The following is a 25,338-nucleotide window of genomic DNA, read 5'->3' on the forward strand; positions in this document are numbered from 1 at the left end:
ATGAGAGACAGAGAGCATGAGAAGGAGGAAGGTCAGAGGGAGAAGCAGACTCCCCGCTGAGCAGGGAGCCCGATGCGGGACTCGATCCCGGGACTCCAGGATCATGACCTGAGCCGAAGGCAGTCGCTTAACCAACTGAGCCACCCAGGCGCCCCTCAATATATTTTTTATTAAAAGAAGAAAGAATGGATGGGTGAATGGATGAATGAATGAATAAGTAAATGCAAAAGGCTAAAAACTAGTCTCTTTGATTCTGGTCTTGTCCTTTGTTATAGTCAGAAATCTATAATGGCCCCCCAATGGCCCACCTCCTTGTACAACTCCCTCCCCTGAGTGCGGCAGAGATCTGAAGATGATGGGATATCACTTCCATGATTCATTTATTGTCTTTAAGAAAGATTATCTTCAGTGGCCTTGAAAAAATTAGGTGAGCCATTAAAAGAAAGGGACTCTTTCTGAAGGCAGAGACTCAAGGCATGAAGGAGATTTGATACAGGGAAGATTCTGCTGCTGACCTTGGAGGATTCTGTTGCTGCCATGTTGTATAAGATGAGTGCAAAGGCTGTTGTCAAGAAACTGAGAGCAACGGGGGCGCCTGGGTGGCTCAGTTGTTAAGCGTCTGCCTTCGGCTCAGGTCATGATCCCAGGGTCCTGGGATCGAGCCCCGCGTCGGGCTCCCTGCTCTGCAGGAAGCCTGCTTCTCACTCTCCCACTCCCCCTGCTTGTGTTCCCTCTCTCGCTGTCTCTCTCTCTCTGTCAAATAAAATCTTTAAAAAAAAAAAGAAACTGAGAGCAACGACTAGGAGCTGAGAGTAGCCTCAGGCTGGCAATCAGCAAAGAAAAGGGGACCTCAGTCTTACACTTACAAAGAACTAAATTCTGCCAGTAACCTAAGTGAGCTTTGCATCAGAGTCTTTCCCAGAGAAAGATGGGACCACAGTTGGCCAATGCCTTGAGTGAGGCACCCTGAGCAAAAAATTCATTTGAACCATGCTGGGTTTCTTGATCCATGGAAACTGTGTCATAATGAATGTGAGTTGTTTTAAAGCCTCTAGGTTTATGATATTTGTTACAAAGCAAGAAAAAACTAACTCTTCTTCCTAAGACTTTGAATTTTGATCATGCCATTCTTCTGCCTTTAGAATCTTCATATTGTCTTCATGATAAAATCCAACTTAAATAAAGACTTTTAAAACCTAATCACTTCCCTAGCCTCATTGCTTGCCAGTTTGATGCTGTCAGTCCATTCCAGGCAGGCTAAAATCCTTGGAGGTCCCTGATGACACTGTGCTCTCTCTTGCTTCACTTCTTGCTTGTACTTTGTAGGGGCCCAAGGTGGGCTGCCCCCAAATGTGCCACAATGACATATTGATTATTTTGAATTGAAGCTACTTGGGAAACAGTTGGTGCAAGGACACTTAGACCTTCTCTGACCCCAGAAAGCAGGAAATAAATCTCTTACATGAATAATATCCTCCCTGTACTAAGAAGTAAAAAGACATCCTTATCACCAAAGAGAGGGACTTTAAAGCCAAGAAAGCAGTAGAAATAAACCTCAGTGTGTGTGTTTGTATGTGTGTATATGTGTGTATGTACCAATCTATAGATCTATAGCTACCTCAGCCCAAATTCCACTTAGAGTTCCTTACTAATGAAAGTTCCCAAACATCTCTTTTCTTTATTCTGCCAAGTTCTCACGAATTTATTGTCTCTTTGTCTAAATTGTATAAAAACTGCCTGCCTTTGTCATTTCTTCGGGTCTCAATTTTATTATTGGGCCTCCATGTACATATCCTAAAACTTTGTTTTTTCCTTTTGTTAATCTGTCTCATGTCAGTTTAATTCCTAAACCAGCCGGAAAAACCTTGGAGGGAAGAAGGAAATTTCTTCCTGCCCTACAACTTCGTGTCTCAGTCTAAACTTTGATTTGCTAGCTTTTACTAGTGCCCTAAGACTGGGTGAGTCCACTGTCATCCTGGTACCCAGGGGATCTGGTTTTTATCCCTTTTGTAGCCATAGGACATGAATATAACTATCTGTGTACCTGACGGTCTCCCTGAGCACACAGCATGCGATGTGAGGGCAGTGTTTTATCTTACTCAGCATTATCCTTCCCCAGGGTCTAAGCCCGTGTTGAATGATTGAATGTGTAATGGGAAACGAAGCTGTGCACTGTCTTATAAATGAATTCAGGAAAAGTCAAATCCTCATCTGTTTGTTCCCATGCAGAAAGACTTGGTTTTAAATACCAGCCAGAGCCACCCCTCTGCTCGTAGAATTAGTTTGGCCAAAGTCACCTAATGTCCTTAAGTTTCATTTGCATACTTTGAGAAATAAACATACTAAGAGTGATTACTGTATGAGATTGTTTCCAGAAGAAATGAGGAAAATGCATACAGTTGCACAGTGCCAAGTCCACAGTTAAATGTAAAGAAATGTTAGCTATTAGTTTTAGTGCAGTTTTTTATTAATTGCCATTTCATGCATGCCTACATATGGGCTACAGAGGGGACCAAAGATCTTTCTCATGGCAGAAATTTGGCAGAAATCTTTTTTTTTTCCTTTTCGTTTTCTCTCTTTGTTTCTAGCAAGGTAAAAGAAAATGACAGGCCGCATGCTGCGTGCTGATTACTGCTTTGAGTTTCACTTCCCTTTCTTTCAAACAGGAAGCCACAAATCTCAGCAGAACCTTCCAGTCTCCAAACTGGGGCTGCTCGATACATGAAACAGAACAGCTAACACCACATGTAAGCTCAATCCAACTCTTAAAAAACAGGTAAGTGACTTTTTGCCATCCAATGTTTCCTAGCTGTGTGTAAAGAAAATTGCTTGTTTGCCTTTCTTTGAAAAAGAATTTCAGAGGAAACTTGCTGCTAATGATCATAATTTCCCCTTGAATTTGTTTTGTTTTTAATGAATATTTCAAACACAGGGAACTCCAGAGAGTAAGTAAACTCCAGTGTAATCTTACTCAGTTCTATCAGATTTTTTAAAATGGCTTGCTTTATCGAATTGGAATCGTTTTTTACCCCTGAAAAACGAAAGCATTACAGATAATGTTGAAGTTTTCTTTGAGTCTCTCCTACATTCCTTTCTCTTCCCTTCCTTCCCCCTAGGGAAATATTATCCAGACTTTGGGATAAAATATTGTTTTGCTGGTTTTTATGCTTTTGCTGTATATAACGTATGTATCTAAACGTGACCTCGAGTATAGCTTTGAGTTAACAGTTTATTTTTATTTTTTTTATTTTTAAGAGATTTTTTATTTATTTATTTGACACAGAGAGAGGTAGAGAGAGACAGTGAGAGAGGGAACACAAGCAGGGGAAGTGGGAGACGAAGAAGCAGGCTCCCTGCTGAGCAGGGAGCCCGATGTGGGGCTCGATCCCAGGACCCTGGGACCATGACCTGAGCTGAAGGCAGATGCTTAATGACTGAGCCACCCAGGTGCCCCAACAGTTTATTTAAATAATATCATACTAGGTGTATCATTCTCAACTTGCTTTTTTCCACTCAAGATTAATTTTTTGAGCTTTATCAATGTTGATACAAATAGGTCTAGTTCAGTCACTTCAGTGCTCTTTAGTATTTCATTGTGTGAATATGCCAAAATTTGTACATGCAATCTTCTAATGTCATCCTAAACAGTGCTGCTATGAATGTACTTGTTCCCCAAAATGATGTGTGTCTCAAAATAATGTGAATATTATTGAATCTCCATATCCGGGTCAACTTGGTATTGCTGGACTTTTGTTTGATGTGAAATGATATCTCATTCTTTAATTTACAGTTCTCTGTTTCTAGAATTGAACATTTTTTGTATGTTTATAATTCATTTGAGTTACCTCGTCTGTGAATGTCTTCTTCATATACTTTGACTGCTTTTCCATTAGAGACAGTTTTTCCATTAGATGTGAGATATATACACACACACACACACACACACAGAGTAATATTACTCAGCCATAAAAAAGGATGAGATCTTGCCATTTGGGACAACATGGATGGATCTCGAGGGGATTATGATAAGTGAAATAAGTCAGAAAGAAAAATGCCATCTGATTTCTCTTACATGTGGAATCTAAAAAACAAAACAAATGAATAAACAGTATGGTTTATTTCTGTGTTCTGCTTTTTCTCTTGGTTTTCTATCCTTTTGTTTCATTTCCTCTCTTGTGTTTATGATGAATATGAGTCACTGAATATAAAAAAAATTGAACCTAGAAAGATGTTCTCTTCGTCTAAACAAGATCTGTTTTGCATCTGCCATGCAGCTGGGGGCAAAAGCAAACTTCATTTATACTAACCCAATCATAGACTGAAATTACTTAGGAGATGGAGTTAAGTCTGTCCATTTCCAGTCCACCCTTCCTTCTTCCCTGTAGCTCTTCAGAATCCTTGCCCACGGGGGCGCCTTGGTGGCTCAGTCAGTTAAGTGACTGCCTTCAGCTCAACTCAAGATCCTGGAGTCCTGGGATTGAGCCCTCCCACCCCCACCCCCCAAGTTGTCAGGCTCCCTGCTCAGTGAGCGGGGGATCTGCTTCTCTCTCCCCCTCTGCTTCTCCCCCCAGCTGTGTTCTCTTTCTGGCTTGCTAACTCTCTCTCTTTCCTTGCCCACGGCCTTAGAGGAGGGTTGCCAAGGCATCCTCTTTGCTGCACTCTATTCCCCTAGCTCTGGGAGTCCAGCAAAAGTTTTGCTCAATATCTCAGCATCTCTGGCACCTCTTCTAAAGCTAACAGATGTTCCTCAGAGAAATGTGCTCCCAAATGCCAAGCTTACCTCTCAGTGTTCATTTCTTTTCCAAATCTTAGCCCTCCAATGCTTTCAAATACATGTATTTACAGTGCACCCTGTGTTCTCATTTTTCTCATTGAAAGAATTGGCATGATGGCTCATGGATTATTCTGCTGCTGTAGGACCTCAATGTCTGTTAACTCCTTTCATATATCAGTTTCTTTCTTTGGGAACCATTTTCTGTATAAATTCCTTTCTCCTACCTTCTAATTCATGGGTTGGCCCACTATGGTCTGTGTGACATCAACCTGTTTTGATAAAAAAGGCTTTATTGGAACACAGTCATGCCCATTTGTTCATATATTGTCTCCGTTTTTGTGTCACATTGGCAAAGTTGCGTAATTACGGCAGGGACCATATGGCCCACAAAGCCTAAAATATTTACTCTCTGTCATTAAGAAAAAAGTTTGCTGATCGCTGTTCTGATTTATTAATTTTACTTTATTCTTTACCTAGGCTTCCATTTACTTTGTCTACTGACTTTAAAAAATGTAATGGTATTTTCTATTTCTAAATTATCTATTTTTTATAGGTACCTACTATTGTTCAATTTATATATATATAAATTTACTTTGTGTATAAATATATATATATATATACTTTGTGTATAAACAAATAACATGTTTTAATTGGGCCAGAGGAAAAAAAAATAACATGCTAAAGCTAGAAGCAGAAATCTGTGCTTTAAACCACTATTATATACTAACTAGCCTCTCAATCTATTATTGTTTTTCTATCAGATACAGAACAATGGCAGTGACAACCAGATTGACATGGAGTGAGGAGAAAAGTCTGCAGAAGATGCTTGGGAATGTGTCCTTGAGACTTCTTTATAAGTCTAGTGTCCATGACAGTAACATTTCTGGTATGCTTGATAGGTGCACTTGTCAGGGACCTACTGCAACAATAATTTACTTTAATATAAAGACTACTTTTGTGGTCTTTATGCTTGGGCATTATCCTGAAATGTCTGACTATTTATTTATTTTATTTATTTATTTTTTTTTTCAAGATTTTATTTATTTATTTGAGAGAGAGAATGAGATAGAGAGAGCATGAGAGGGGGGAGGGGCAGAGGGAGAAGCAGACTCCCTGCCGAGCAGGGAGCCCGATGCGGGACTCGATCCCGGGACTCCAGGATCATGACCTGAGCCGAAGGCAGTCGCTTAACCAACTGAGCCACCCAGGCGCCCAATGTCTGACTATTTAAAAAGGCCCGATCCCTCCTTCTGTTTTTCATTTCAAAAGAATAATGCAACTGAAATGACAACTGCAGTTTTAGAAACAGAAACAAAAATTGCTTCTGGATAACTGGTATTTTATTCCTTTAGCCAAGAGATGTTGTCTGTAGATCCAGGCAAAACCAGACTTTCTAGGATGCTTCATTAAGCAAAGCTTTAGGAGTATATATCCCGTTTGACATCAAGTATTTGGAATGTGAAGTTTTTTGAGTTGAAAGTATGTTAAATTAGATAATCCTACATTCTGATTCTAGTCTTTCTTTGTGTTTGTGGTCACAATTTAGTTGCAAGAACAAGGAAAAATGAGAGGAACATCAGATTTCATGCCATCAAATTTCCCTTTCATAAACTTCAAAATGAAACCTAGGAAGCATAAAAGTTATGAGGTATTACTCAGAAAGTATAGGCAGCTTTGAACAAAATAGGTTGAGGAGAAGTGGAGACATGGAGAGGGAGAGCCAGTGAGGGTGGGGTTTATGTTGGCACAATGACCCCTTTTGGGTCAGCTCTAGGATCTGTAGGCCTAGTTATATGAGAGTTTCCAGAGCGAGTTACTGTGCAGGGAGGTTAATTTTCCCTTCTCTTCGCATGATGTTGCCAACCCTAACTCCCAACTGGACAGCTCAGCCCTGGTTTATATAAGCAGACTCTTTGCCTCATTTAGAAGGTAGACTTGGGCATATTTAGCCAGGCAAGTTAAAAAACTTATTATGCTATGTTTATTTCCTATAGGAATTGAGGATGATATGAACTACATAAGCCAGATAACAAGAGCCACGAAGTAAGTTAGGTTCTTGGACTATCTATTACTCATTTTATTTAGAACACTTCTATAAATGGCATTGGAAATGAAATAGTAAAATAAAAATCATATAACTTGGAGTGATAAAAATGAGTTATAATGTTACTTATGTAATACCTTTGAGGCAATTATGGCAACAACAGAGACAAAATCACTACCAACTGTGAACCTTTAAAAATCTACCAGGCAATAGTTTGGCTTTATGTTTCTCTTTGGACTTGCTAGATTCAAAGTTTTCCAGACAGAAAAGTCTAGACGACTATTTCAGATAATTTGTCCAAAGCCTTTCCCTAGGAATAAAGTTTTTGGGGGAATTTCAGTAAGTTTTAAAAACAAAGCCCCCTTTCCCCAATTTATAGATAAATAGCTGTTTTGCATATATTTTATTTCTCCTTAATATAATATTATTACTGAAATAATACTCATCTTCATTGTTACTGCTATTTGTTAGATTTGTGTGGTCTAAGGCTCATAGTTTAACAATGATTTGGTTGCTGGTTAATGTTTCTTTATTCGGATATAGATAAATGCATTTTCTTCAAGCACAAAATGCATAACCTTAGACCATTTCAAATCATATGATAGATGTTAATGCCAAGATAATAAGTAATTAAAACATACTTTTAAAGGGAAGGAAAGAAGCAGCAGAATCATACTGTTCCTATGGAAGTTTGGCTCTTGTCAAGTATCTACTGCATGTTATTTGACAGGCACAGAAATCCACTTCTAGCCGAACTCAGAGCCTACAAGCCCTGTGTAGACTTTATTTCAGAAGTTCGTATTCTCTTGCTGGGTCCATCTGGGTCTGGAAAGTCTAGTTTTATCAATTCAGTGAAGTCTGTTTTCCGAGGCCAGGTGACTCACCAAGCCACAGTGACGTCTGATGTCACCAGCATTACTGGACAGGTAAGTTATTTAAAGATTTCCTGAGGATTTTGTTTTATCAATTACAATGATCAGGTTTGTTCATTTCTTTGCCATTTTCTCTTAGAACATTAACCTCCTCCTGATCTACAAGCAATTAAATGCTAAATCAAATGTAAAAAAGGAGTAAAATTTGATTCAGAATTCCCTCCGTTGAGTTGTGTTTCACTTTCCATTTTTATGCGTGCAAGAAGCAGTTATATGAAGAATGCTTTTTGGTACTTGTAAAAAAAAAAACAAAACAGCACTAAAATTTTAAAAATTTTGTGGAAATCTTTGTCCATTATATTAGAAGTCTGTTTTTACTTATGTCCCACATGCTTTTACCTGGATTGAAATTCTTTTCTTTTTTTTTTGTAATAAAATAATGAAAATTATGTATTATAACACTTTTCCATTTTACAAGACCATTTTATAAGAAATGATTGTGAAAAGCAAGACAGCAATTCACTTTGGTGGGTCAACCTTCAAAGGGTAAATTTATCAGTGGTCCTACAAACACTATCTTATTTGTAAACAAATGTAAGTACTAATACCATTTTTAAAACTGTTACTCTAGATCTACAAATTACTGTGTAAAAACTTTCATCCCTTCTATGCTTGTCAATGTTACACAATCAAATAAAAAAATTAAGGGGAATGAATAGAACATTTCATCATCAAGCTGTATTTTTCTGTGATTGCTACAAGCAAATATTGTTATCTTCTGATTGGAAATATGCGTGCACTGTCAATGCAAAATTTAGCATAAGACAGTAATGGTTCATTTTAGTTTTGTGTCACATTTAATAACTGAAAGCATTTTCTAAGACTTTCAAGAATCACATCTTATTTCTTGATGTTGGCTAGATTCTATCTATTTGACTGACTTTATTTTGGTATATTAGCCTAGTCTCAGAAGCCAAAGCAAGGTACCACAATGGCACTTCAAAACACTAAGCATTGATTGAAATGTTTCTATTTGTGAAAGATTGTGTTGGCAATAAAGACCTAAATACAAATGAGAGCTGGTCTTTTTACTCAAGGATTTCAGTGTAGGTAATAAACAAATAAGTACTATTCAATGTGATAGGTGCTGTAATGGAGGTACTCATCAGGACAGGCTCTGTCTCCCTCCTTTTCATGTTGAAAGCTCCAAAGGCATTGCTCTAAGAGAAGATGTAGATCCTTAAGTCCAAATGAAATGCAAATACTACTATATAAACTGAAGGAATACAAGACAGAATATTTGTCAGAGAAACAGTATTTTATTTCATTTCTCAGAGACCCTTCTCTTTGAAGAATTAAATTTTTTTAAAAAAGATTTTATTTATTTATTTGACAGAGAAAGAGAGCACAAACAGGGGGAGTGGCAGAGGGAGAGGGAGAAGCAGGCTCCCCCGCTGAGCAGGGAGCCCGACGTGGGGCTTGGGGCTCGATCCCAGGACCGTGGATTCAGGACCTGAGCCAAAGGCAGATGCTTAACTGACTGAGCCACCCAGGCACCCCTGAAGAATTAAATTTATGAAGTAAACAGATTAATAAAAACTATGAATGTGCCTATTGATCTTGAAATTTTACAGTGCACTTTAAGTGTGTAACTCTACTGCTTCAGTGTAAGTCCTTTCAGGTGGAGGCACCAGTAAGTCCTGTTCATTTAGATCAAAATATCTAATGGGATTGCTCCTGGGCATTGGACTTATGGACCAGTGGGAACTTTTGACTCCAGTACAGATTACAATAGGTCGTAGAGGGGTTCTCAACTGCCTAGTGTGGAATGGGAGATTTGTGATTCAAGTGTTGTCTGGTATCACTGAGAAGTACTTCTCTTTGTGAATCTTCCTAAGTGTTCCATAGTTATGCCTCTGTGGAAGTATATTTGACCAATAAAAAATTTTCAGAGTTCTGAAAAAAAGTGGAGCTTCTCAAAGTGAGGTTTGTAGACCCCCAAGAGTCCCTGAGGGCATTTTAGGGGATCTATGAGTTTAAAACTATTTGTGTAATAATGCTTAGATGGCTTTGCTTTTTCTAGAGTATTGGCATTTGAACTGATCATACACATGTAGTTTTATTTGTTGGGTGGTACCTTAGCATGAATCAAGCAATGGCACCAAGCTCTATTAGTAATCGCTATATACGTTCCTAGTACTTGCAGTAAAAAAAATGCTAGTTTCATTTAAGAATGTAATTGATGACTAAGTAACACCATTGATTTTATTTAAACTCAACTTTTTATTATTTTATATATATTTTTGTGTGATGAAATGGGAAATACAAAGGATTTTTTAAGGTATATCAAGATATGGTGGTTGTCAAGAAAAGACACTGGTGCGATTGAGTTGTGAGCTGAACTTTTTTCATGTAACATCCTTTATAAATGAGAAGACAATTGACAGACTTGATTATTCATACTTAGGTATTCGGTAGACATTTATGGACAATGCACAAAATGAGCATATCACTACAAGAAAAACAACGAACCAGCAATGTTTGTTGCCAATGATAACATCTGAGCTTTTAAGAAAACAAAAATTAGAACTTTGGGAAACTTGGATCCACCACTTTGAGCTTCATAACTTCTCAATACTTAAAAACTTACCTGATGAGATTAATGGTGCTAGTAACAAATATGTTTTAATATTGTGTGGTGAAATGTACCAATATTTGGAAGATCTTATCTAGATCCAATATTTTCAAATGACCAAATGCATTGGGTTTGTAAGTCATGCATGGATAAAAAATATATTCAAAGCATAAGATAGATCAATGAATTTAATGTAGCTGAGTATGAAAATGTCACAGATCCTAGCTAATCTTTGGAGAAATTATCATTTATTGAGCTTTGATACATTATTAATGAGGAATATCCACAATTCTCTGAAAGCTGTTAAATTAAATACTCTCTCCTTTTCCTACTACTATATATATGTGAGGCTAGATTTTCTTCATACACTTCAACCAAAATGATATATCACAACAGATTGAATTCAGAGGCAGATATGAGAATCCTGCCATCTTCTATTAATCCAGATAGTAAAGAGAATTGCAAAAAAGTAAATTGATCCTGTTCTTTTTAATATTTTTTTTGGAAATAATTTTTTCATAAAAATGTCCTTTAGGTTAACATTGCAATAGATTCATAATTGTATTTTAAAATGATTTAAGAAATATTTAAATTTTTTAAAAAAATTTTTAGTATGTTAAATATCAATAGATATAACCTACATACATAAAATATCTTTGAGATTCTCAATAATTTTAAGAATATCAGGTGATACTGAGACCAAAATATTTGAGGACCACAGTGTTAAAATATTAGCCACTTTCTGTTCTTCCTTTTGTCATGTCTTGAATGCTAGTTGAAGAATGAATTTTTACCTTTGATATACTTTGTTTTATAGTATAGGATATATCCTATTAAAGATGGGAAAGATGGCAAATATCTGCCATTTAGGTTGTGTGACTCCATGGGGCTACATGAGAAAGAAGGAGTAGGCTTGTGTGTGGATGACATACCCTACATCTTAAAAGGCTGTGTGCCAGACAGATAATCAGGTAAGAATTCTCCAATCTCTAAAACATTTAAAATCAGTTTCATCAATTATTTTTGTTAAGTTTTTACCCCATAAGGCAGTTTCAACTGTCATAAGGTGTTTTCAACATCAACCAACACTACTCTGCTTTAAATGAATAAGTATTCATATAAGTAAAGTAGAGTAACTTATTTTCTACAGCATTAAGAAAAAGCCTGGGGTGCCTGGCTGGCTCAGTCGGTAGAATGTGTGATTCTTGAACTCAGGGTCATGAGTTTGAGCGCCACACTGGGTGTGGAGATAACTTAAAAAAAATAAGGTGATCTCAAAAGAAAAAAAAAAAGAAACAAAGAAAGAAAAGAAAAGAAATACAGCCAAAAGGCAGTATTTTACTCATACAGATCCCAGAAAAAGGACAGGAGGGGATTGTGTTTATTTCACTCTTTATTATAAAATAGATAGGAAAGTAATAGTTCAATCTCATGTACTTTTTTGATCAATTAGACAAAATCTTGGAACAATTAACCACTTTTTGTTGAAGTGTGATATTATTATACTGTAAGTACTTAGGTTTCACTACTTAAATGCTACCTAAATACCTACATCCAAAGGTTGGCTCTGCCACTAGCTAGATGTGCACCTGTAAGCAAGTAACATACTTGTCTCCGTAAGTCTTCCTTTTTTATGTGTGAAATGTAGGTAATAATAATGCCCATTTCATAGGGCACCTGAGAAGATAAACGAGATGATGTACTTTACATTCTCAGAAGGTCAACCATTATTATTCCCTTTCTTTTAGGCATTGGGTATAATACAATCAGCCTCAATTTCTGAACAGTGACTTCCATTGCCTCTCAGTTGTGCTTAATCGGAAACCTTAACTATGTACTCAAATACTAAAAAGCCATGATTAAAAACCTAATTTGTGCCAGATACTTTGCTAGTTACTGGAAACACAGAGTTGACTAAGAACACAATTCTTATCCTCACAGTCTAAGGAGACATAAGATACAGGGAGGTGGAATAGAGCAGAGAGATGGGAGAAATCGTGAGCCTATGAAAACCTTCATTTTTCACAACAGAGAGGCAGTCAATTCAGTCCAACATTGAAACATATGGGTAAAAAATAATGAATGTAGCCCTTTACTATATTTTTAATTTTTTGAGATTTTATTTATTTATTTGACAGAAAGAGAGTGCACAAGCAGGGTGACAGGCAGGCAGAGGGAGAGGGAGAAGCAGGCTTCCCGCTGAGCAGGGAGCCCGATGCGGGACTTGATCCCAAGACCCTGAGATCATGACCTGAGCCGAAGGCAGGCACTTAACCAACTGAGCCACCCAGGTGCCTCCCCCCACCCCCGCCCCTTTACTGTATTTTAAATCTATTTTCTCAATCCTAGAAAGATTATTGTTTTGTGGTAAGGAGATACTAACTTAAAATTTGGTATTTCTTCTGTTTCATTTTCATTTCTTTTTCTTCTGTGAAATTAAAGAAATTATAGTATTTTGTTTAAAAATGCATTTTCAATATATTTTCCCCTCTCCTTTTTCCTCTATCCATTAGTCCATTTGAGTACACAAAATGTTTAGAGAGAAGTCTTAAATGATGTGTAATCAATGTCATTGGTAGTTTCTTTCTCTTTCTTTCTTTTCTGGAGACTGGGATTTGAAATTAGCTTTTTAAACATTGTACTTTCCTGAAATATTTCCATTATGGATAATGTAAAATATGTGTAATTCTCATTTTCACCGGTGCAATGAAGTGGTTTTTCTATAAGAAAGATATAATATTGGGGCACCTGGGTGGCTCAGTCGGTTAAGCGTCTGCCTTCGGCTCAGGTCATGATCCCAGGGTTCTGGGATTGAGCCTCGCATCGGGCTCCCTGCTTGGTGGGAAGCCTGCTTCTCCCTCTCCCACTCCCGCTGCTTGTGTTCCCTCTCTCGCTGTCTCTCTCTCTGCCAAATAAATAAATAAAAAATCTTTCAAAAAAAAAAGAGAAAGATATAATATTACACTCATAGTGGAGAGGAGGTATGGAAGGGTACTACTAATTACCCTGGGGGAAGAGTGGCTAGAGGGAGGACAGTTTCAGGTTGGAGGTTAGTGGTAGTCACATTTGAAATATTATCTTATGTTTCTGTAACAGTTGAGCCCCAATAAACCAATTACGCCCAATCATCCTACCTGCATCAGCTCTCCATCACTGAAGGACAGGATTCACTGTGTGGCTTATGTCTTAGATATCAATTCTATCAATGATCTCTCCTCTAAGATGGTGGCAAAGTTCAAACAAGTTCAAAGAGAAGTCTTGAGCTGTGGTGAGTCTCATTGTCCTTATCAAAAAACTTTTATTTTGAAATAATTACAGATTCACAGGAAGTTGCAAAGAGAGTTCAGAGAGGTCCTATGGACCCTTCACCCAATTTCCTGAGTCCCACATTAGTTGGTGGCAATAGGAGACAGAGATCATTCACATATTTTGTTGTCACATGTGATTTTCAAGTGGCTTGGTATGATAGTCACCTCTCCACATTATGTGACCTGACGAGGAAGATCAAAACCAGAAAATTGACACTGTTATAATGTGTGCGTGTAGCTCTGTATTGTTTTATCACGTGTAGATTTCAAAGTAGTGAGTGGGTCTGCCTCACTTACAGTCTAGGTGCTTTTCAGTCTGTTGCTTTCTCACTGGATCTCAGCGACTGGGTTTGTGTAGGAGCCCTTTAGGGTCGGGATCCCTGTTCTTTATAGTTCTATGATTCTCTTGCTCTTAATCCCCATTGATTTTCAAAACCAGACATTTTGGGGCTTGTCTTTTTGGTGCCAGCCCCCAAGGTTGGGGTGCCTGATATTGGGCACAATCTCTTCATTCCTTGAGAAAGAGTTCATATTTTTTTGAATCCCACTTGATTGTGGGGTCACTGCATCTGGAGTGGGGTCCTGGGTAAGACAGTGTCTTTGCCTCTCATACCCTTCTGGATGCACTGCTTTTGTTTTTTCCTGTGGAGGTGCTATTCATCTAGTTGTCAGGTCCTTTTCAGAGGAAGATTATTCCATATGTAGTTGTAAATTTGTTATGTCTGTAGGCGGAGGTGGGTTCACAGTTTTCCTATGCTGCCATCTTCAATTCCCCCTGCATGGGAATTTTAGAATTACTTTGCTTATTTCTACAAAAAAATTTTGATTGGATATTAATAGTAATTACATTAAACACATATATACATTTTGGGAGAATTGACATCTTTACTCTGTTGAGTTCTTCTAATCCATGAACATAATATGTCCATCCATTCTTTTAGATCTTCAATTTCTTTCAACAGTGCTCCACAGTTTTTAACATTCAAGTCCTATGCATATTTTACTAGATTTATACCTAAGTGTTTGATTTTTAAAAATGGTATCATATTTGTAATTTTGGTTTCCAAATGCTTATTGCTGGTACATCAATTTACAATAGAATTTTGTATGTAGATCTTGTTTCATGTGATCTTGCTGAACTCACTTATTAGTTCTAGGAAAGTTTTTTTTTTTTTTATTCCTTGGGATTTTCATGGCATTTTAAATAGGGATAATTTACTCCTTCTTTTTAATCTGCATGCCTTTTATTTCCTTTTCCTGTCATATTGTTCTGGCTAGAAGTTCCAGTACTATGTTGAATAATAGTGGTGAGAGCACATACCCTTGTGGTGTTTCTGATCTTAGGGGGGAAGTATTCAGTGTTTCACCATTACAAAGATAGCTATAGGTTTTTTTTTTACAGTTGTTCTTTGTCAGTTTGAGGAAGTTCTTTATTCTTAGTTCTCTGAGAGTTGTTTCCTTATCATGAATGGGTATTGGATTTTATCAAATAGTTTTTCCCCACAGTTTGATATAATCATGAAATTGATCTTTGCCCTCTTAATATGGTGGATTACATTGATTTTTTTTTGTTTTTTGTTTGGATTACATTGATTTTTGAATCTCGAGCCAGCCTTGTCTCTTTAGAATAAAACCCGTGTAATCATGATATATAATTCTTTTCACATATTACTGAATCTTATTAATAATAGTTTATTAGAAATATTTTTATCTGTATTTATGAGGGATATTGAGCTGTAGTGTAGTTTTTTTTTTTTTCCTGGTGTTGTCAGGTTTTGGTGTTAGGGTAACACTGGCTTCATAAAATGAGTTGGGAAGAGTTCCTCTTCCATTTTCTTGAAGGGATTGTGAAGAATTGGTGTTAATTTCTCTTAAAATCTGTGGTAGAGTTTTTCAATGAAATCATCTAGAGTGGAGATTTATTTTTCAGGGTTTTTAATACCAAAAATTTAATTTTCAGATAGTTAGCAAGCTATTAAAATAATCTGTTTCATATTAGGTGAGTTGGGATAGTTTGTAATTTTTAGTTCAGTCTATTCCATCTAAGTTGTCAAATTATGTGTGTAGAATTGTTCATAGCATTTCCTTATTATTTTTTTTTGTCTGTGGGGTCTGTAGGGATATCCCCTGTGTCCTTCATCATACTGGTGATTTATGTCTTTTCTTTTGTTTCTCTTTGTCACTATTTCTAAAGGTTTGTCAATTTTATTAGTCTTTTCAAGGAACCATGTTTTTGTTTCATTGATACTTTAAATTGTTCTCCTGTTTTCAGTTTGTTCATTGATTTCTGCTCTTTAGGATTTCTTTCATCTTCTTGATTTGGATATAATTTGCCTTCTTTTTTCTAGGTTTTTGAGGGGAGGGACTTAGATTGTTGATTTTGGACTTTTCCTCTTTTCTATTATAAGCATTGAGTGCTACAGATTTTTCTGTAAACACTTCTTTAGTTAGGTACACAAATTTTGATATGTTGTATCTTTATTATCTTCCTGTTTAATGTATTTTTTATTTCCCTTGAAACTTCCTTTATGACTCATGAATTATTTAGAATGTACTGTTTAGTTTTTAAGTGCTTGGAGTTTTTCTTGTTACCATTCTGTTATTGACTTACAGTTTGATCCATTATGGTCAAAGGACACACTCTGATTTAAATTCTTTAAATTGTTTTTGAAGCTAAATTATGGCTTAGTCTATAGTATATTTTGGTAAATGTCCCATGGGTACTTGAAAATTATGTGTATGTTCTACAAATGTTGATTAGGTAGGTTTTCTTGGTTTTTGATATGGCAACTGATTCTTGGTTATACCTTTAATATTTTGGGTATTATACTATGAGACCCTGGATCTTATTTATTTATTTTTCTTTTTTAAAAAAGATTTTATTTATTTGAGAGAGAGAGCACAAGGGGGGGAGGGAGAGGGACAAGCAGACTCCACATCAAGTGCAGAGACCAACTCGGGGCTCCATCTGAAGACCCTGAGACCATGACCCAAGCCAAAATCAAAAGTTGGGTGCTCAGCTGACTGAGCCACCCAGGTGCCCCTGGATCTTATTTAAATCTTGTGTTTTAGCAGACCTCTTATTACACTGTGCTTGTGGAAGTACCGTACAGGTTCCCCATTAGGCCTTGGTTGACACCTCTGGGGGAAAGCAAACTTTGTTATTGCTCCCCATATCCTCTTCACTGATACCAAAGGAGGCTAGGAGTCTCCTGAAAGCTGGGGGAATGGTGATTAGAGTTTCACGTTCTCAGTTGGCCTCCTTGGACTCTGGTAAGGAGGGAGGGACACCCTATTGCTGATGGTGGGGATGGATGTCCAGGATCCCCAAGGAGCTGCCATTGATACCATCAACAGGGACCTAGCACAGTGCAGGTATAAAAGTCCTGGCTCCCTACCCATTCTTCTTCTATGATACTGTCCTGGCAGAGTGTGGAGGATAGAGAAGGGAAGAGACTTCTGTGGATGGGACTGAGCTCTTTCATGGTGTTTGGCTGGGATAGTGTGGCTCTTGTGTGAAAGTTTTCTATCTTGCTAGGTTGCTCTTTTTCTCATGCTTGGCAAGAGACAACAGACTTCCTGCCTTCTCCTTCCTTCCCTTCCCTCCCCCCTTCCCTTTCCTCTCCCTTCCCCTTTTGTTCCTTTCTTTCCTTTTCCTTTCACCAGCTCCAACTGGCTTTCCCTAGTGGTGCACTTCTCCAGCAGCCAATATAGGATTTACGGAGTTAAAAGAAAACCTGGAGACCTCACCACCATATTGTGATTGTAATAATGAACTAGCAAAACAAGAACTTAAGAAAATAGTCTTTTACAATTATATCAAAAAGAATAAAATATCTAGGAATAAATTGAACCAAGGAGGTGAAAGACATGCATACTGAAAACTATAAGACATCAATGCAAGAAATTGAAGAAGACACAAATAAATAGAAAGATATTCTGTACTTAGGGACTGGAATAATTCATATTAAGGTGCATATACTCTCCAAAGCAATGTACAGATTCAATGCTATCTTTATCAAAATTCCAATGGCATTTTTTTACAGAAATAGAATGAACAATCCTAAAATTTGTATGGAACCACAAAAGACCCCAAATAGCCAAAGCAATCTCGAGAAAGAAGAACAAAGCTGGAAGCATCATGCTCCCTGATTTCAAAGTCTATTACAAAGTCAAAGTGATTTTTAAAGTATGGTATTAACATAAAAATGGATACATAAATCAAGAGAACAGAATAGAGAGCCCTGAAATAAATCCACACATTTTGGTCAATTAATTTATGGCAAAGGGTCCAATAATATATACAGTGGGGAAAGACAATCTCTTCAATAAATGATGTTGGGAAAACTGGACAGCCACATGCAAAAGAATAAAACTCAACTGCTATCTTACACCATAACAAAAATTAACTCAAAATGGATTAAAGTCTTGAATGTTAGACCTGGAATCATAAAACTCCTAAAAGAAAACATAGGTGGTAAGCTCCTTGCTGTAGGTCTTGGAGATGATTTATTGAATCTGACATCAAAAGTAAAAGCAACAAAAAAAAGCAAAAATAAACAAATGGAACTGCAGCAACCTAAAAAGCTTCTGCACAGCAAAGGCAACCATCAACAATATAGAAAGGCAGCCTACTGACTGGAAGAAAATATTTGCAAATCATATAACTGATAAGAGATTGATATCTAAAATATATAAAGGGGCGCCTGGGTGGCTCAGTTAAGCATCCAACTCTTGATTTTGGCTCAGGTCATGACTCAGGGTCCTGGGATAGAGCTTCAAGTTGGTATCTGTGCTCAGCAGGGAGTCTACTTGAGGATTCTCTCTCCCCCTCTTTCTCTGCCCCTCTCCCGCACTTTGCTCTCCCTCCTTATAATAAATAAATTAATCTTTAAAAAATAAAACATATAAGAATTCATACCAATCAAAAACAAAACAAAACATAAAAACAATCTAATTAAAAATGGGCAGAAAATGAGTAAACAGCTTTCCAAAGAACACATACCAGAAGGCCATCAGGTACCTGAAAAGATGCTCAACATCATTAATCATCAAGGAAATGCTAAATAAAACCACAATGAGGTATCATATCACACCTGCTAGAACGGCTGTTATCAAAAAAACAAGAAATAACAAGTATTGGTGAGGATGTGGTAAAAAGGGAACGCTTGTACACCATTAGTGGGTATATAAATTGGTGTAGTCATTATGGAAAATAGCACAGAGATTCCTTAAAAAATTAAAAATAGAATTACCATACAATCCAGCAATTCTACTTCTGGGCATTTATTCATGGCCACTCCCCACGAAATGAAAACTCTAACTCAAAAATGCACTCCCCCACCATGTTCATTGCAGCACTATTTACAATGGCCAAGATATAAAAACAACCTAACTGTCCATCAATGGATGAATGGATAAAGAAGATGGAGTGTACACACACACACACACACACACACACACAGGAATATTATTCAGTCATAAAAAAGAATGAAACCTTGCCATTTGCAACAACATTGGTGGACCTCGAGGGCATTATGCTATGTGTAATAAGTCAGACAGAGAAAGATGAACACTGTATGATCTCTCCTATATGTGAAACGTTTAAAAGAAAAAAACAACAAGCTCATAGATACAGAGAACAGATCAGTGGTTGCCAGAGGTGGAGGTTTGGGGGTGGGAGAAATAGGTGATGGATGAAGGTGGTCAAAAGGTAAAAAGACATTTAAAAAAGATAATTGTTCGGTCATTTATACTCTAGAGCCTTTTGTTTAGTATATCAATAGGAATACCATTTGATACAGAAAGCTGTGCAGCTTAATGTACAGGGGATTGTCTTAGTGACTAAGTAAATCTAGATTTTTTAATAGTCGTAATTTAATCTTGAGAAAGTTAACTTAAGTGCACTGAACTTTAGTCTCCTATATATTGGGAATAAGTTCTGAATCTAAATATTGTAATAAACATTAGATGTACTCAATGTAAGTATATAAGCATATACAGATCTACTTCAATTTACAATGGGCTTATTGTAACTTGAAAATGTGTTTAATACACCTAACCTACCAAAATTGTAGCTTAGCGTAGCCTATCTTAAACATGCTGGGAACACATACATTAGCCTGTAGCTGGAAAAATCATGTAACGCAAAGCCTATTTTATAATAAAGTGTTGAGGGTCTCATGTAATTTATTGAATGCTGTAGTAAAAATGAGAAAGAGAATGGTTGTATAGTATGGAATGGTTGTAAGTTTATGTTGTTTACCCTGTGGTCATGCAGCTGACTGAGAAATACCATACTGCATATCGCTAGCCCCAGAAAAGATCAAAATTCAAAATTTGGAAGTGTGGTTTATACCGAATTCATAATGCTTTTGCACCATTGTGAGGTCAAAAAATTTTACATTGAACCATGCGAAGTCAGGGACATGTATAAGCATGTAACAGCTCTGAAATTATGGTGGGTTTAGGATAAGACTGAGTTACAAAGTGCTAAGGTTTGAAATGATGTTTTTCAAGGACATCTGGCCACACCCCATGCTGGGTGGCAAGGCTTTGTTCATCTAACTGGGCTGATTTAGAGCCTTTAAGAAGACATTGCATTAATTCTGAAAGAGAAGAATTCCATTTTAGCAGAAGTTGAAAAGAAATTATATGTGTTGATTGAGAACTGCCTTCTATACAAACCAGGTTTTATTTAATTGGCCAACCTTGCTAGTTATTCCTCTGGGACTTGGATGAAAGGAAGATGATAAAAGCAACCATTTAGTAATAGGGATCACAAACACAAGATTTATGTAAAGGGAAAATACTAAAAGCTCTGGTAAAGAAGTCTCTCAGGGGTATCCTTGAATGGCATTTGGAAATCTCAGTTTTATATTTTTTTCTGGGGAAGCATTTGTTAGTAAAGCAGAACTTTGATTCGGTTAGAAGCCAACTGGGAGAGGACAAGAGGTCTTTAACAGAACTGTGAAATCAGTGTGCTTTGCTTTTACAAAAACACATAACCTTCCTCAATTTCTGCGGTTCTTTTTCAGTCCTTAGTGTCCAGCAACCACTTTCCCCCTGCTCCCCCTGATCACTTTAAAACACACTATTTGGAATAGTAGATGATTGTAATGCAGTGTGAATTTAGTTGCATTTAGAAATGATCTCTCATGCTGGAAGAAAAAGATCATTTCCCCTATTAGCAGAACCTCGGGTTCCATACTGACATTTACTAGGGTTATTTCATTCTTTAGGAGAGCTGCTTTCACTCATACTTAATTACCGTGTTGAAACCTGGCTGTTTATGATACAAAAGACCTGATTTATCTCTTTGATATAGTTACAGCATGTGTCCTCTTGCTTACTAAAGCGACCAATTGCAGTGAATTTCTTCAGGACAACTTTTTAAACATGGATAAACCTATGACTTCCCAAAGCCAGGTAAAGAATAGATTTCTAACTAGGCATTATTGTAATAGTGTTAGAGTGTGTGTATGTGTGTGTGTGTGCGTGCGTGCGCACTCATACTACATATTCACAGGTAAATGAAGACATGGATCAATTGCTTGGTTAATTCAAGTTTATGTCCCACTTTAAAACAATAATTATTTACATTATAATTATATTCAGAAGAGAACTACTTATCAAGCTATTGCTTTTTCAGTTTCTTTCTTGAATTATATTTGAATTCAGTCAATTTTCAGATATGAGTTATGCTTATTAACTTTTCCACAGATAATGCATGTCAGCAAAATGCTAAATGTTCCTATTTATAATACCTTTGTGGTTGAAAATTATACATCAGAGTGGGAGCTGGACCCTTTAAAGGACTCTCAGATCCTCTTTGTGCTGAGGCAGATGTTACAGGTAGCAGAGGACTTCTTTGAGGACTTGCCTTGAGGAAACAGGTGATCTGGCCCCTTTATGCCCCTTTCATAAAGCATGGTGCTTTGTGAAAATCCCAGAGTTCTACCTCACTGGATGGCTGATGCCCATCAGCTTGCTCTAGACCTGACAGCCATGTTAGGATATGTGCTTTGTTTCTATTTTTTTATTTTGTTTTCAGACAAAATTGTAGGAATGTTCCAGCTCTCCATGTTACATCAGTTGCCTTGGTTCTGATACTTGGCCCAATCCTGGATTGGCAGGCCCCGATGAGAGTCAGTCTCTGCTGACAGCCTCCTTATGACTTCTGCTTTCATTCATGTTTTGCCTTTGGTCCCTGACAGCATCTAACTGATGGTTTCTTCTAGGATCAGTCATATCTCAAGCTCAAAGGTCAACCCTGAGCAGTGGTGGGCCAAGATATGCCCTACCGCAAACCGCCATTTGAGATTTTAATTTCTGTGACATTTTTCTCAACCTTCCCAGCAAAATTGACTATCCCCTTACTTATTTGTCTTTAGCACTTTATTTAGAACTCTATGTGAGTACTAATACTTTGAATAACAATTTAAAAATGGTTACATGGATATCCACTTCCCTAGATTGTGAGTTCTTTAAGAAGCAGGGTTTGGATTTTACATACCTTTGTATTAACAGAACTTAGCACAGCGCCTAATAGCGAGCAAGCATGCCTGCCATTATGCATCCCTCCCAACTTTCCCAGACTGATAACATGTACTGAAAATTTTTCTCCTTATAGATGGGAAGACTGGAAGAGAATGAAATACTGGAGAGAAGAAATGAACATAGAGGAGGGAGAATGTTTCACTTATCTCTGGATGAAGATATGAATTTAAACTAATTAAAAAGAACAAATATTTCTTAAGGACTTACATGTTATTTCTGTGAAAAAACAAAGTTTCTTCCCTTAATGAACCCATACCTGATTTTCATTAATTGAATTCCAAACCATCCTAGCCATGTTTCTCAAGTAGAGTGATCAAATGAGGTTACAAGTGCAAGTCAATAAGAAGGTTATCTTATACAAGTGCCCCCAAATGATTTTAAATTCCTCTGGGTAGCTGTAGAGGTTAGGACCATTAATAATAAAAAAAAAGAATTTCAGAAGATAAGTTTTAGGTTTTCCCCCTAAAACCCTAACTCTCTTCTCCCAATTTCTTAGTATTTTTCAAGTGAATATGCTTTGGTTCAATAGTTATCTATATTAAAGCCATCTAATGTACTTTTAGTCAGAATTATTGTCTTCTTTGGGAAGCCCTGGGTATGATGAGGGCAAGAATTCCTTAGATATAGTTATGGAAAAAGAACTATTTCCTAAAGCAAAGCTACAGGTAAAGCTGTGCTCCAATGAATGTTCAGGAGCCATGATTCAGTGGAAGAGATGGGTGGGGTCTTTAAAAGAAAGGAGTAGAATGGTCACAGATACTGAAGAGTAGAGCCAGAAGTAGATATTGGAAACAAAAGTAGAGTTCCTGCCAGGATGATTATGAAATGGATGTGGGGAGCAACAAGTCCAAAAAGTAAGATGTATTTGTCTCCATGTAATCCATGATAAAAACAAGCCACAACCATTGTTGATTAGAAGACTGAAGGTGATTGAAGACCCACCACTGTGCTTCACCTCCTATAAGGGCCATAACTCATCAATCTCCAGGTGGAGTCAGCAAAAATCTGGGCAGAGTAAGGTTTTGCTAGATGCCAAATTAGATTCAAGGTGGAACTACTTTACTCTGTTTGAAGGGGTAGTGTAGAATACTCTCATGCAGGAGATGGAGACCTCAAAAGGAAGAGGAGTAATGGAGAGACCAAGAGAGAGAAACAATGAGGGACTGTCCAGGTGAATCAATACCATTTGAGAGTATAAATATTGAGGCTAAATTTCCCTTTTTGTATTACAAAGGACAGTGTTAGGTAAAGGATGTCACAATTCCTAATCCTCTAATGCTGTACTACTTTAGGAATAATTAAACATTTAATGGAGTTAAATGTTTAGGCTGGAAAGGATTGGTGAGGGGTGCCTCAAAAAGGGAGAGACTTCTCTTTTATCTGGGAAAGGGCCTTTCCTGACTTTGAGGATTCTGCTGATCTTTCTTTACCATCCTAACAGTAGGACTTACCACTTTGCCACACTTCAGAGGCCATCCAGGATTTTTGAAAGTTTACATAATTTAAATTTGAGCTAGAAGTACAGTCCAGCCAAAGTCACTATTTTTTAGCAAAACAGTGCTAAGGGACATAGTGGATAAAGCATAAATGTAGTGGGAGGTAGAATATCACCTAAAGTGAGAGGGATGTTGTAGACAATTTAAGCATCAATACTAGAGACTTTGTGTGGTGGGTGGGTGGGTGGGGGGGGTTGTGGCACTAAAAAGTGATGTTTTGAATTTAAGTGTGTCTATTGACAGAGGAATGGATAAAGAAAATTTGGTATATACATTTACACACACACACACACAGGAATATTATTCCACCATAAAAAGGAAATTCTGCTATTTGAGACAACATGGATGGACCTTGGGGGCATATGCTAAGGGAAATAAGTCAGAGAAAGACAAATACTGCATGATCTCACTTATATGTGAAATCTTAGAAAGCCAAACTCATAGAAACAGAGTAGTTAACAATGCAGTATTATATATTCGAAAGTTGCTAGGAGAGTAGATCCTAAATGTTCTCACTGCATGTACAAAAAAGGTAATTATTTGAGGTAATGGATGTGTTAACTAACCTTATGGTGCTAACCATTTTGCAATATATACATGTGTCAAATCATTGCATTGAATACCTTAAACTTACACAATTTTATATATCAATTATATCTTTTTTTTTTCTGGGGATTTTTATTTATTTATTTGGTATTAAAATCCACTGGTTCTTGAGTAACACATGAAGTCTGAAAACAATCAACTTTCTTGAGCCTTATTTATTTATTTTTATTTTTATTTTAAGTAATTTTTTTTGGTAGCTTCAAGTTTTCATTTAAATTCCAGTTAGTTAACATATAGTGTACGATGAGTTTCAGGAGTAGGATTTAGTGATTCATCACTTACATATAACACCCAGTGATCATCACAACAAGTGCCCTTCTACTCCCCATCACCCATTTAACCCGTCCCCCTGCCCACCTCCTCTCCAGCAACCATCAGTTCTCTGTAGGTAAGAGTCTGTTTGTATCAATTATATCTTAATAAAGCTGGAAAAAAAATAAAGTCAAAGTGGCTGTTTCTGACAAAAGTTTGTAGTATTGTACAAATTCAGCCAGCATCCATCTATTTAATAAAATACTGAGAGGAGTATTATGGTGGGTGATGTGTAAGTCTGTGTCTTTTTTAGAAAGCTAAATTTAAAGATTATATGTTGCTTTTTCATAAAAAATGCAAGTTCATATTGAATAAAACAAAATTGATTGAGAGACTCAAGAAAGCCCCCAGATGCTTCAGAGACCAGCTGACGAGTAATCATCTTGAAGTGACCAAACTCAATCTGATGCTAAAGTAGTTACTTGATAGCATAGCTGATTGAAGTCTTCATTGGTGTTGTAGAAGCTGGGAGAATTTGGAAGTTCCCAAATCCCATCCCAAATGTGGTGAGTCTCTGGGCCAATTTATAGAGAGCAGATTTAAGTAGATCTGATTTTTGCCATCAATCTGAGCAAGATGGAAACTTGCATACTAGCTGCAAATCTTTGCAAAATCTTGTTCTGAGTTGGAGAAAATGCAGACCACTGGGGTCAACCAGACAATGGAATTAGGATTATGGCCAATATCCAGTTGCATGCCCCTCCACTGCTTTCTCAACACAGCTCACACAAT

The 25,338-nt window shown here is 37.1% G+C and overlaps 1 protein-coding gene across 1 annotated transcript; it reads left to right on the top strand.

The window, feature by feature from the left end:
- The first annotated feature begins 2,606 nt into the window (after positions 1 to 2,606).
- IFI44L (interferon induced protein 44 like) lies at positions 2,607 to 22,254 on the top strand. Its single transcript, XM_031027187.2, has 9 exons — positions 2,607 to 2,776; positions 5,536 to 5,660; positions 6,769 to 6,817; positions 7,549 to 7,744; positions 11,143 to 11,291; positions 12,613 to 12,616; positions 13,422 to 13,593; positions 20,961 to 21,061; positions 21,356 to 22,254. Exons 2-9 carry the CDS (start codon positions 5,546 to 5,548, stop codon positions 21,518 to 21,520), a joined length of 951 nt encoding a protein of 316 aa, XP_030883047.1. The 5' UTR covers positions 2,607 to 2,776; positions 5,536 to 5,545; the 3' UTR covers positions 21,521 to 22,254.
- The last annotated feature ends 3,084 nt before the right edge of the window (positions 22,255 to 25,338 follow it).

The sequence above is a fragment of the Leptonychotes weddellii genome, chromosome 4 (genome assembly GCF_054177405.1).
Source record: "Leptonychotes weddellii isolate Sample4059 chromosome 4, ASM5417740v2, whole genome shotgun sequence".
NCBI classification, from domain to species: Eukaryota; Metazoa; Chordata; class Mammalia; order Carnivora; family Phocidae; genus Leptonychotes; species Leptonychotes weddellii.